Source organism: Gadus macrocephalus, chromosome 12 (genome assembly GCF_031168955.1).
Source record: "Gadus macrocephalus chromosome 12, ASM3116895v1".
NCBI lineage: Eukaryota > Metazoa > Chordata > Actinopteri > Gadiformes > Gadidae > Gadus > Gadus macrocephalus.
In genome coordinates, this window is record NC_082393.1 from 2,496,234 (window position 1) to 2,509,347 (window position 13,114).

Here is a 13,114-nt window from a genome sequence, read left to right on the forward strand (position 1 = left end):
ACTCACGCACAGGCGAGCCGTCTCTACGCACGTTTTCCCGGCATGCTTTGTCCGACAGCCATAGAAAGGCCTGCGGAGGAGGCCGGACTGAAGGCTACCAGTCCACGGGTAGCCGAGCTCTAAGAGACCATACCAGTGGTGGAGTGGTGGTCAGGAGAATTCCCAGTGGGCCGTTAAAGTTTTAAAGGCCGCCGACCTGATTACTGCGGGCTATCAATATTGCGTGCATAAAAGTTCCTTGCTGCGCCATCCGGCCAGCCTGAGCTGTGCGCTCCTTTCACTCATTGTCTCCCACATACAAACACACGCAAGCACTCACAAACTGTTAACGTCACAACCGAGTCAATATCAAACGTGGTCTCTCCCACTCTTTCGTGGTTCCCTTGATTCTTCTGAGAAATGGATGTTGCCTCTGGAGTTCGGACAGAGAGATGGCGACGTGCTAGGAAGCAGCCAAACCAATCTGCACCTGGAGTGGACAATTCATTATTATAAGATTTAGCTTTGTGGCAAGATCAGATGGCCTAAGTTAACCTACAGAACAGAGTCGGCGCCAGAGCTCATCTGCTGGAGGGCCAAGGGTCACCAGTAGGGGGGGCACTGTCGTTTGAGAAATATTTTAACGCAGTTGAGTCAAACGCAGCAGAAAAGTCAGAACCTAGAATCGCCCCTCGCCGGACAGGGGCCTCCCCTGAGGGGGAGGAGACATGGAACGAGGAGGCTAAAGGCGTACCGCCTCCGGGTTTATGATGCGGGTTTCCGGGAAATGGTCCTTGATACGGCCTCAAACCTTTGCTTAACATACAGTTATGACCTTCATAAAGGATGTACGCATAGTTAGCTGCTTTCCAAGTCTCCTTCCTCATTTGATTTTTCATCCACACTGAGGAGCCCAACAGCTTAGTTTTTAATCTCAGAACCTTTAGAACCAAGTAAATGTTCTGTCTCGGTTCGAAACACTTAGTTTGAGTTTTCCTTTGGTGCTTTTATATTTTCGTATGACACAAGGCAGCACACGTTTCAACCCGGAGAAGCTAAGGTACAGTTTACTATGCGTCATTTTCTACTTTATTCTCACTGTCTTAATGCATTCTAAAATATTCGAGTTCAGTGTTTTCAGGGTCCTGCTGTAAAAGACACATTGATCTCAGAGAGATAAACTGTTTCAACAAACGAATATGGGTCAGGCCATCAATAACTAGTTGCTGTAATGGGGGGGTTAGGCAGAACCCAAGTTGATGGGTAGGACAGACGACAGTTGGACAGTTTCAAGGAAACTTTTATAAAGACTCATGAAAAAGCTGAGGGCGTTTTCATGAGTCTCATAGTATTAGAACATGTGGTACTTGTTGATTAGCTCACGTTGTTATGGCAATATGCCCTCAGCTGATAAACAAATGCCAGCGTTTTTTTTCAACTGAAAATTAGCACCCATGTCAACTTCTTCTGCTCCTTGCACCTTATCATGCTTATCATGCTACGCAGCATTACAAGACCCTGCCGACATTCTCTCATTGCTTCTGTTAAAAAAAAAAGTTGAATATTAGACTTCAGAACGAAATGATGATGGGTGAAGGAAATGATGGGCTAAGTCATCATGTGATACACAGAAACAATATAGTTGTGTTTTTGTCCAGGTCTGTTTCAGTTTCAAGGATTTAATTCGGTACAGGATCGGGCAGGCGGAGAGCAAACAGTAAAGTCGGCAACGGGAGTGCAGACAGGCAGGCGACGTCAGGAAACAGGGAAGCAGACAGGCCGGCAGGAACTCTACAACAGTTGGGTGGTCAGACAGGCGAGGGGTCGGAAACGGGAGGGTTGTATCGTTGCGGCTTGTAGGTATGGGGTCAGAACAGTCTCATTAATAATGAATGCACAGAGAAGGATTCACAAATGTATTTTGTGATTTATAGATAAATTACGTCCTTCTCACAAATACATTTCAATGCACACGCAAAATGGATATCGGTATGTATAAATGTAAAATAAATCCATAAACAAAAATAAGTTTCACAGACACATTTCTGATCCACACACAAATGTGCCTTTTTTTTAAATAAATGTAATATAAATCCATACATATATTAATTAAAAATATAATTTCCTCTTAATAATACAGTTTTCACGGTGTTCCATAACTTTGGAGAATAAACTGGCTGTGGACATCAGTACGAGGCGTAGGCTACATCGTTTTGTAACCAGGGTAGATACACAGGGTTTGCGGTAACCCTAGGTTTTCCGTTCCAAAATGAAAACGGTATGTTAGTTAGGCCCAGGGGCGATTCTAGGAAGTATATAAAGTCCTGTCCAAGATTTTTTTTATTTGTCAACCTTTATTTTATTAGTTATATGCTGTTGTATGTCTAAGCCAAAAGCTGGCAGTGTCAGCTAAATAATGCAGTTCTGAATCACTAAAGTGATGAAGGGAAAAAAGACTATTTGGATGAAGGAATAATCAATGGATGGGACCATATTTCCCCCTTTTTTTTTTTTTGACACAGTTACTGAAACACATTGGTACAATATGTACTAGATTAATAATATGAGAAACATACCACTATTTCGGGGTTAATAAACTACGTTGTCTCACTTTCAGGGACCCATACATTTTTATAAAACTTTTGATGCAAAAAAATCTTGTTCTGATGCAAAAAAAAAAAGGGTGCTAAATTTCAGTTAAAACAAAACTTTATTTTTTTAAATAAATAAGACACTAAGTCCCGTACTGCCGCTCGCGCCCCCCCCCCCCCCACCACACACCTTTTATATGCTGAGGGCGTTTTCATGAGTCTCATATTATTAGAACATGTGGTACTTGTTGATTAGCTCACGTTGCAATGGCAATATGCCCTCAGCTGATAAAATAATGCCAGCGTTTTTTTTCAACTGAAAATTAGCACCCATGTCAACTTCTTCTGCTCCTTGCACCTTATCATGCTTATCATGCTACACAGCATTACAAGACCCTGCCGACATTCTCTCATTGCTTCTGTAAAAAAAAAAGTAGAATATTAGATTTCAGAACGAAATGATAGGGGGGGGGAAGTCATCATGTGATCCACAGAAACAATATAGTTGTGTTTTTGTCCAGGTCTCCAGTCTACTATGGATGAGGAGAGAGAGGAGGGGGGTCCTACCTCTAAAAGCACTCTGTCTGGGGAACATGGCCTCCAGAGCAAACCCAAGAGGTAAGAAGAGGAACTCTCTGTCTGTGACTGTCGTCCATCTCAGAGCTCAGCAGTGATACATCATGACTCCATCATTAGTCTGAGTAAAAGCTGTGTGTGTTGTGTTGAAGCCCAGAGCAGCAGGAGAGAGCAGACTCCCCTGGACCCAGCTGTGTTTCCATGAAGAGTGACCGCTCTATGGATCCTCCTGAACAGTTTAAAGATGGAAATCTATCTATTAAGAAGAGGTGAGGATTTAGCAGAGATAACAAAAATACAGCATATAACAAACATCCCTAAATCCTGGTTCTTGTTTTTCTAGAAAAGTCCTGCAGGAGAGGGCAGACTCCCCTGGACCCAGCTGTGTTTCCATGAAGAGTGACCACTCTATGGATCCTCCTGAACAGTTTAAAGATGGAAATCTATCTATTAAGAAGAGGTGAGGATTTAGCAGAGATAATAAAAATACAGCATATAACAAACATCCCTAAATCCTGGTTCTTGTTTTTCTAGAAAATTCCTGCAGGAGAGGGCAGACTCCCCTGGACCCAGCTGTGTTTCCATGAAGAGTGACCACTCTATGGATCCTCCTGAACAGTTTAAAGATGGAAATCTATCTATTAAGAAGAGGTGAGGATTTAGCAGAGATAATAAAAATACAGCATATAACAAACATCCCTAAATCCTGGTTCTTGTTTTTCTAGAAAAGTCCTGCAGGAGAGGGCAGACTCCCCTGGACCCAGCTGTGTTTCCATGAAGAGTGACCGGTCTATGGATGGACCTCCTGATTTTAAAGGTGGACGCCCCATCAGAAAGGATAGGTAGGAGTTTCAAACAGAAGAGGATTTATCTGACTTAATGTATGTAAGTCAGGAAACATATATCCAAAGTGTGTGTGTGTGTGTGTGTGTGTGTGTGTGTGTGTGTGTGTGTGTGTGTGTGTGTGTGTGTGTGTGTGTGTGTGTGTGTGTGTGTGTGTGTGTGTTCTCCACAGACAACACCAGAAGAGGTCAAAGGTTACCAGTGCTCAGTCAGTACAGCGGCAAACAGAGCTGATCAAGGTGTGTAGACATTTGACTTTAGCTCTACAGGAACATTAGAAAGCACCTCTTGTGGTGGTACAATTATCCAAGCTTCCCTCTTTAGACCACTGGGACGTGAATCCAGGACAGATGCTTCTGATGTTCTCAGTTAGTTCAGAGTAAAGTTCTCCTTGATGTTCGTTTCTATTCCAGAGGGCTGAGGAGAATGCACATGCTTTTCTAGACAAGGAGATGAAGAAGGTCTGGAGGGTTCTCTTCCCACAATGCTCAGAGAGTCAGACGGAGGAGGAAGAGGAGGAGGTGGATGTTAAGAATGAGGAGCAGAGGAGGCGTGCCATAGAGGGAGTGGCCGACATCACAAAGCTCTGCCTGATTGAGATGAACCAGGAGGAACTGGCCGACACACTGGGGAGCGGTAAGGTTCTCTAAATCTTGAAAACAGGGCTAGTTCAGCATTTGTGCAGCAAATTAAATTACATAATGTGAGATTTCTGCATTTCTACCATCAATTTGGAGGTCTTTCCTATTCTGGGTTAGATGGTTTGATCCAGATATGTATGGTTATGTGGGGGTATCAAATTAAATGGTCTGATCCAGATATGTAGGGGTATTGTGGGATTATCGGGTTGAAGAATGTTGAACATTATGCTGCAGATCAACAGCAGAAAATCTCAGTGGAAGAGATGCAACACTATCTTGGTCTTTCAGCACAGCAAGTCACCAGTGATTCACAATCATTATTACTCTCAAGACACCAATCATAAGTCTGTGTAAATAACGGAATAAACCTGAAAATATTGAATCTGTAACATGCAGTCCATTTCACGACCATAAGGAATGAAGCCTCTAAATATCATGATGTTGATAATTTAAGAGGAAATATTGACATGTTTCCACTCAGGCTGGTCTGATACAAATTCGCATGATATCTTACAAAAAGTTACCAGTCATCATCAAAATGCATTCTTATGCTGAAACAAGGGCAAAATCAGCCATGTTTGGTTTACAGTATTCATAGCGTCCATATCAACCACCAAAGCAAAGATGGAGATTGTTCTATTTGCTGGTGAGACCCGAAAGAATTGATGTAGATTCGTAATAATGAATCATAATATTGCATATTCCACTGAGAATGATGATAGAAATTTGGAGGAATGTTCAAAATGTACACATAACTTTTCGTACAATATCATACAAACCATTGCATGAGGATATTTTATTCCACTGATGACACTATCCACTCACTTTTGTCTTGTGTTCTTTTGTCATTAAGGCTCTACTGCTGTTCAGTGCACACGTAACATCAAGTCTCATCTGAAGGAGAAGTTCAGGTGCATGTTTGAGGGAATCGCTAAAGCAGGACATTCAACACCTCTGAATGACTTCTACACAGACCTCTTCATCACAGAAGGAAGCAGTGGAGAGGTCAACAAGGAACATGAGGTCAGACTGATTGAAACAGCTTCCAGGAAACCAGCCAGGGAGGAAAAACCAATCAGATGTGAAGACATTTTTCAACCCTTACCTGACCAATATCAAAGAATCAGAACAATATTGACAACTGGAGTGGCCGGCATTGGAAAAACCGTCTTAACACACAAGTTCACTCTGGACTGGGCTGAAGGCAAAACCAACCAAGACATAAACATCACATTTCTCCTTACATTTAGAGAGCTGAATTTAATGAAAGGGAGAGAGTTTAGCTTGGTGGAACTTCTTCATTACTTCTTTATTGAGACAAAAGAAGCAGGAATTTGCACATTTGACCTCTACCAAGTTGTCTTCATCTTGGATGGTCTGGATGAGTGTCGACTACCTCTGGACTTCCAGAACAACCCGATCTGGACTGATGTCACAGAGCCGACCTCGGTGGACGTGCTGCTGACAAACCTCATCAGGGGCAACCTGCTTCCCTCCGCTCGCATCTGGATAACCACACGCCCTGCAGCAGCCAATCAGCTCCCTGCTGAGTGTGTTGACAGGGTGACCGAGGTGAGAGGGTTCACTGACAAACAAAAGGAGGAGTACTTCAGGAAGAGATTCAGAGAGGAGAAGCTGGCAAGCACAATCTTCTCCCACATCAAGACATCACGAAGCCTCCATATCATGTGTCACATCCCAGTCTTCTGTTGGATCACAGCTACAGTTCTGGAGGACTTAAAAACATCCAAGAGAATAGAGGAGATGCCCAAGACCGTGACTCAGATGTACAGTCACTTCCTGCTTGTTCAGTCCATACAGGGGGACAGGAAGTACCATTGGAGGGCTAAAACAGATCCAGACTGGAGTTCAGAGGGCAGGGAAATCATTTTTTCTCTGGGAAAATTGGCTTTTAACCAGCTGGAGAAAGGCAACCTGATCTTCTACGAGTCAGACCTGGCAGAGTGTGAAATTGAAATCAGGGCAGCCTCTCAAACAGGAGTGTTCACCCAGATCTTTAAAGAGGAGTGTGGGCTGTACCATAGCAAGGTGTTCTGCTTTGTCCATCTGAGCATCCAGGAGTTTCTGGCTGCCCTCTATGTCTTTCAGTTCTTTCTCAAAACTGGGGTCAATCTTCTCTCCGAAGAACAACCAACCTGCATTGAAGATATACTCAATCTCTACCAGAGTGCCGTGGACAAGGCCTTACAGAGTGAGAATGGACACCTGGACTTGTTCCTCCGCTTCCTCCTGGGCCTCTCGCTGGAGACCAATCAGATTCTCCTACGAGGTCTGCTGGGACAGACAGGAAGTAGCTCCCAGACCAATCAGAATACAGTGTCTTACGTCAAGAAGAAGATAAATGGAGATCTTTCTCTGGAGAGAAGTATCAATCTGATCCACTGTCTGAATGAGCTCAACGACCGTTCTCTAGTGGAGGAGATCCAACAGCTCCTGACATCAGGAAGTCTCTCTAGAGAATCCCTCTCTCCTGCTCAGTGGTCAGCTCTGGTCTTCATCTTACTGTCATCAGAAGAGGAGCTGGAGGTGTTTGACCTGAAGAAATACTCTGCTTCAGAGGAGGGTCTTCTGAGGCTGCTGCCAGTGGTTAAAGCCTCCAAAACATCTCTGTAGGTTCACTAATAGCAAGTTTTACCATACACACAGCACAATATACATAATAAAGATTATAAAAGTTATTATAATATACATAACATATCTGTAGTTCTACTGTAATTGTACAATGACATGTACAAGAAATGCAAGAAAATATAAATAATGCTACAATAAAAAATAATCTTAATATTCAAAACCAATTTCAAACACTACAAAGCATATTTTCAATAATCTACATTTTACATCAAATACTGAATTGACATTTACGGATATAATATATTGACTAGTATATATTTGTTAAATTAATAAAAAATCTCTTAAAGAAGTTTTAAACACAATTCCTTCATTATGTAAGAAGTAAAAGTGGAAAGTTATTTTAATCACAGTTCCTAACATTTTTTTTTTTTTTTGTGTGAAGGCTGAATTGCTGTCATCTGTCAGAGAGATGCTGTGAAGCTCTGGCCTCAGTTCTCAGCTCCAACTCCTCTAGTCTGAGAGAGCTGGACCTGAGTACCAATGATCTGCAGGATTCTGGAGTGAAGCTGCTCTCTGCTGGACTGGGGAGTCCACACTGTAGATTGGAAACTCTCAGGTCAGTTTTACTCAATGATCCAAGAATTATACCACAAGGTTTACTATCAGAAGGTATTTGACCGATTCACATCCAGAAAAGTAATAATTCACACCTGTGTGTGTGTGTGTGTGTGTGTGTGTGTGTGTGTGTGTGTGTGTGTGTGTGTGTGTGTGTGTGTGTGTGTGTGTGTGTGTGTGTGTGTGTGTGTGTGTGTGTGTGTGTGTGTAGCTTGTCTGGCTGCCTGGTCACACAGGAAGGCTGTGCTTCTCTGGCCTCAGCTCTGAGCTCCAACCCCTCCCATCTGAGAGAGCTGGACCTGAGCTACAATCATCCAGGAGACTCAGGAGCTATGCTGCTCTCAGCTGGACTGGAGGATCGATGCTGGAGACTGGAAACTCTCAGGTATGGAGAGGACAGCAAACCATTCAGGGACAAAGTCTCCTACAAGGATTCAACCCGCTGCTAGATGAAGTGGTTCAAACGCAGCTGTAACTCATGTTATTTACAAAGTGATGAGAGCAGATGATGAAGGTGAATGTTTCAACATGCTGCTCTCACTTCTTTTTCCCCCCAGTGTGGAGCACGGTGGAGTGTGGAGACTGAAACCAGCTCTCAAGAAGTGTAAGTGTCTGTTTAGTTTGATTCATCACAACACACACTTACTATAGAGATGGAAAGTCCACCCACACAGCAGGAGGTGAAGTCCGTTCATTCAAATTTGTACTTGTGTGTTTGTTTTCCGTTTATGTATGTCTATGTAATGAGTTCAATGAATCCGTGCAGGCAGAATTGTCGTCCCTCAGCGGGAGCTCGTCCATTGTCTTTTAGAAAGCAAACACAATGACTCAAAACTATAACAGAGGATTCCCGCTAGTCGTCTCTGTGTGGGTTTTTTGTGTGATCTCCATTCGCTCTCGCTCTGGATCTCTGTGGTCCGTTTGCTCCGGGCTCTCCTACTACAACACAAAGCAGGCACATAAGTATACACTCCCTGATTGGCCTGACTGCGAGCAGGTGTCCGCAATCAGGTCCAATCCCCCCAGCCGATCCGGTGTGCTCCCAACCTGCCCATACTCCCCCTGCAGGCCAGACGTCGCACGTCCCCCCCACACACCCCCAGTGCCCGACACAGGCCGGGGTCACATCCGGCCGCCAACTCACTCCCCCCTCCCCGGAGAGGGAGAGAAAGTCCGCCACGACCATCTGCGCCCCAGGCCTGTGCACGACCCGAAGGTTAAAGGGTTGCAACGCGAGGTACCACCGGGTGATCCTCGCGTGATCCTGCCGGTAGTGCCCTACTGGAGGGGGGGCGTGGTCGGAGTAGAGGGTGAACGCGCGCCCCAGAAGGTAGTAGCGAAGTGCGCCGACGCCCATCGGATGGCGAGACACTCCTTTTCCACCGTGCTGGTCCGACCCTCCCGGTCTGATCATTTCCGGCTAAGGTACAGCACCGGGCGGCCGACCCCCTCCACCTGCTGGGTCAGGACCGCGCCCAACCCCCTATCCGACGCGTCCGTCTGCAGGGAACAAGGGAGATCAAAGTTAGGAGCACATAGGACCGACTTCCCACAGAGGGCTGTTTTAATAGCCTCAAACACCTGACATGGCTCCGACCACTGGACGGTATCTGGGGCCCTCTTACGGGTGAGGTCGGTCAAGGGGCTGGCCAGGTCCGAGAAGTGCGACACGAACTGCCGGTAGTACCCCGCCAGTCCCAAGAACCACCTCACCTCCTTCTTGGTCCTGGGCCGAGGGGAGTCTAGTATGTTTGTGTAGATATGTACGTGTGCGTATGTGTACTATTGCTATTGCTTGGATATCTCATAGGAGCCATCAGTGGGGCTTTCAACATTTACAATGTAGTGTAAATGTTGAGGGAGTAGATTCAGTTTATACATGTTATACAAACAATCACATTTAGTCTTTCTATGTAATGTTTGTAGAGTAGATGGCACGTGAAACAAGACCGGAATAAGAAGAAGTAGTGCTGGGCGGTATACCGGTTCACACCGTAAAAGGGTGTGTATTTCTGTTAGGATATGAATTTTTAAAATACCGCCATACTGTTATATTTGATTACACGACATTCGGAACGCTGCGCCACGCGACACTGTTTCAGACGGGACCCTTTTCAATGTTGCGCTTTTGAACACGCACGTAATCTACGTTATATTACTTAATATGACTTTGGCAGCAATGTTTTAAACCTCGCCATGCATGCAAGTGTAAACGTGAGCAGCGTAGCTGCGTGCCTGGTTGCTTTCAATTATTTATTTTTTTAACATTCTTTTTTTAATCATTCCTTTAGATAAGTCGACTATTCGATAAGTTTGTGGAAAGATTAGTCGTTTAAAAATTTGACATAATTGGCAGCACTAGTGAACACCTGCTGATGCATGAAATAAATTATACCGTCATACCATGAAATCGTTAGAATTTAGAAAAATACCATAAAACAATACTATAAATTTTAGAAGAAGAAGTATGCAAGACAACAGACCAAGTGATGATGATGATGATGATAATGATGATAAAGAATGTTTCAGCAGCTCATCGTGTCTTGTTCTCCGTCAGATGCCTGTGAACTCACACTGGATCCAAACACGGCCAACAGACAACTCTCTCTGTCTGAGGACAACAGGAAGGTGACAGAGGTTACAGAGGACCAGTCGTATCCGGATCACTCAGAGAGATTTGACTCTTCTCCCCAGGTGCTGTGTAGACAGGGTCTGACTGGCCGCTGTTACTGGGAGGTAGAGTGGAAAGGACCTGTTGAGATAGGAGTGACATACAGAGGAATCACAAGGAGAGGAGGGAATGGTGGCAGCTGGCTTGGATTGAACAACAAGTCCTGGTGTCTTCATTGTCATGAGGGTGGTTACTTTGCCCGGTACAACGGTCAAAGAACAATCACGTGCCCCCCCCCCGCTGGCTCTTCCAGAGTAGGAGTGTATCTGGACCGGCCTACTGGCACTCTGTCCTACTACAGAGTGTCCCCAGGTGGAGGAGGGTCCTCAGACACACTGACACACATCCACACCTTCCAGGCCACCTTCACCCAGGAGGACCTCCTCCCTGGGTTCAGGTTATTGAGTTTTGGTGCCTCAGTGTCTCTGTGTCGGTTGTAGCAACACACATATACATGCATATATAAACACACACACGCACATTTATGAATACACACGCATATATGAATACACAAACAACACACACACACACACACACACACATGCATAGATAAACACTCACACATGCATTAATGAATACACACACTATACGCACAAACACCCACATATATATGAATACACACACATGCATACAGATTCACACACACACACACACACACATATTAAACACACACGCATGCATGTATGGATACACACAAACTCACTTGCACGTGTAGTAGCAATTATAACCGAATTATCTATCACTTCAACTAACTATAAACATGAGGAATCGGGGAGTCCGGAGAAAGTATTGACAGAGACTTTATTGTTACCCACAAACTAGCAACAACAAAGCCGAGTGAGGTTTGCAAAGACACTGACGGGGGCTCCGATCCCGCTCTCTTATCCATTCAAACTGAGCTGTTTTGCATGTAATATGACCTCCCTGGTATATCCTTACATTCCTTTAAGTATGTGTTCATCTCCTGTAGTTAATCTAAATAATGGGAGGACGTCAGTAGCCGGGGCCCCAGGCTCCCTGGCGCCTTATGAGGCCCTTGCTCTGAGTCCAGAGGTGGTTTCTCTACTTTCCACCATTAATGTATGCCTGATGTATATAGGCCTGATAATACTCATAGTTAATATAAAAGTAATGGTTAATTTCTCCCATACACGCACGTGCACATGTATGAATACACACATTCCACACATACATCCACATTCGAATACACAAACCACAAAGACACTTTCACATTCACACACACATACACATGTGTAAATACACACACACTCATATGTAAATACAAACACACACACACTCACACATGAATACACACACGATTTAAGAACATGTTATCAACTATACTGCTTTTTTTGTGCTTCTGAAAAGTTTAGCATGATAAACCATGAAAGGAAGAGACTTTTAAAATGTTCCATAGGGTGAGGCAAGTTTTACAAAGACTATATTTCTAATGTAAAATGTATTTCAAATATTGGTTGAATGTAAATCAAAACTTGTTTATACTACAATATTTTGTATATTTTCCGACATTAACAGTTTCATACTGCAGGGCTCTGATATCAGTTTATATTTTGATAAGCCTAACATGGAACCTGATTTAAAGCAGATTTAATATTATATTCATAATGCAAGCGGTCTTAGAAAAGCTATTACGGTAATCATGTTATGATGACTTTAAATATTGAATACTTTTGAATTTTGATTCCTTGTGTTCTGTTGGGAATAACAGAAAAGCAGAACATGTTCAGTTATGAACGATATATCGGCAAACCTGTTTATGATTTATAATGTCTACTGCTTCTAAAGTTTCAGTCCTTGTGCTTATTGTGTACTTGTAAGGGACTCTTATCTGTTGTGCTGGTTAATAAAGCATAATCGTAATAAACAATTAAAAGGATCAACTGTATGTTCTCGTGTGTTCAGCAGAGGATCAGTTTACACTTTAAGGTTTGGGGGTTCACTAAATAAAAATCACAAGGCTAGGCTTCGTCTACAAAAACATTAATAATCAGGATACCAGCAATTGCATTTCCATATCAGACTCATACGCCCGAAGAGTGACATAATACGGAGTGAATTCTAGTAACGACCTGACAGGAAACAGACCCCAGCTATTGGCGTCTCTCCAGAGATGATCCTCGCAGGCTGGTTGATACACCACCTCCTCCGTGGCGTCTAACAGGACCCTGAGCCTCCATGTTGAAACACACAGAGGTCTGTGGTTGAGGCGCAGGTGCTGAGCTAAAGAAGAAGGGACCTCTCCTTCTCTGCTTGGTTGGGAGAGGGCCCATGCAGGCCACCGTACCACAGAATCAGACCAGGAACTGTTTTATTAAGATAATCCCAGTGACACGACCAGTTGACCTTTTGTGTTTGTTATTATAGGGCAAGGCATGACAATAAAGAAGGATTCACTATAAGGATTTTTAATCCCTGCATGCATTTTCGGCTGCAGCCACTAGAGGGTTCAGTGAGTCCCTGAAACAACACAAACTGCTCCTGTGTTGTTCAGCAGATGATTCTACTCCCTGTTTCTTCAGTTTAAATCCTCCAAGCTCAGCAGATGTTTCTCCAGAGCTCAATACATGCACCTGCTGACACATAGA

The 13,114-nt window shown here is 43.9% G+C and overlaps 1 protein-coding gene across 4 annotated transcripts in view; it reads left to right on the top strand.

Moving 5' to 3' along the window:
* The window catches only part of LOC132469700 (NLR family CARD domain-containing protein 3-like), a 26,374-nt gene extending 13,969 nt beyond the window's left edge, over window positions 1–12,405 (top strand). For 2 of the 4 annotated variants that reach the window (XM_060067699.1, XM_060067701.1), the window contains exons 2-13: window positions 3,092–3,188; window positions 3,299–3,415; window positions 3,490–3,606; window positions 3,681–3,797; window positions 3,872–3,988; window positions 4,162–4,228; window positions 4,403–4,625; window positions 5,484–7,260; window positions 7,665–7,838; window positions 8,049–8,222; window positions 8,395–8,441; window positions 10,395–12,405. In XM_060067699.1, the coding sequence (XP_059923682.1) occupies window positions 3,106–3,188; window positions 3,299–3,415; window positions 3,490–3,606; window positions 3,681–3,797; window positions 3,872–3,988; window positions 4,162–4,228; window positions 4,403–4,625; window positions 5,484–7,260; window positions 7,665–7,838; window positions 8,049–8,222; window positions 8,395–8,441; window positions 10,395–10,948 (3,567 nt within the window). In that variant the 5' untranslated portion in view covers window positions 3,092–3,105 and the 3' untranslated portion in view covers window positions 10,949–12,405. Of the gene's footprint in view, window positions 1–700; window positions 1,040–3,091; window positions 3,189–3,298; window positions 3,416–3,489; window positions 3,607–3,680; window positions 3,798–3,871; window positions 3,989–4,161; window positions 4,229–4,402; window positions 4,626–5,483; window positions 7,261–7,664; window positions 7,839–8,048; window positions 8,223–8,394; window positions 8,442–10,394 lie in introns of those variants that run through there. The other 2 variants (XM_060067698.1, XM_060067700.1) reach the window with 2 other exon arrangements.
* The last annotated feature ends 709 nt before the right edge of the window (window positions 12,406–13,114 follow it).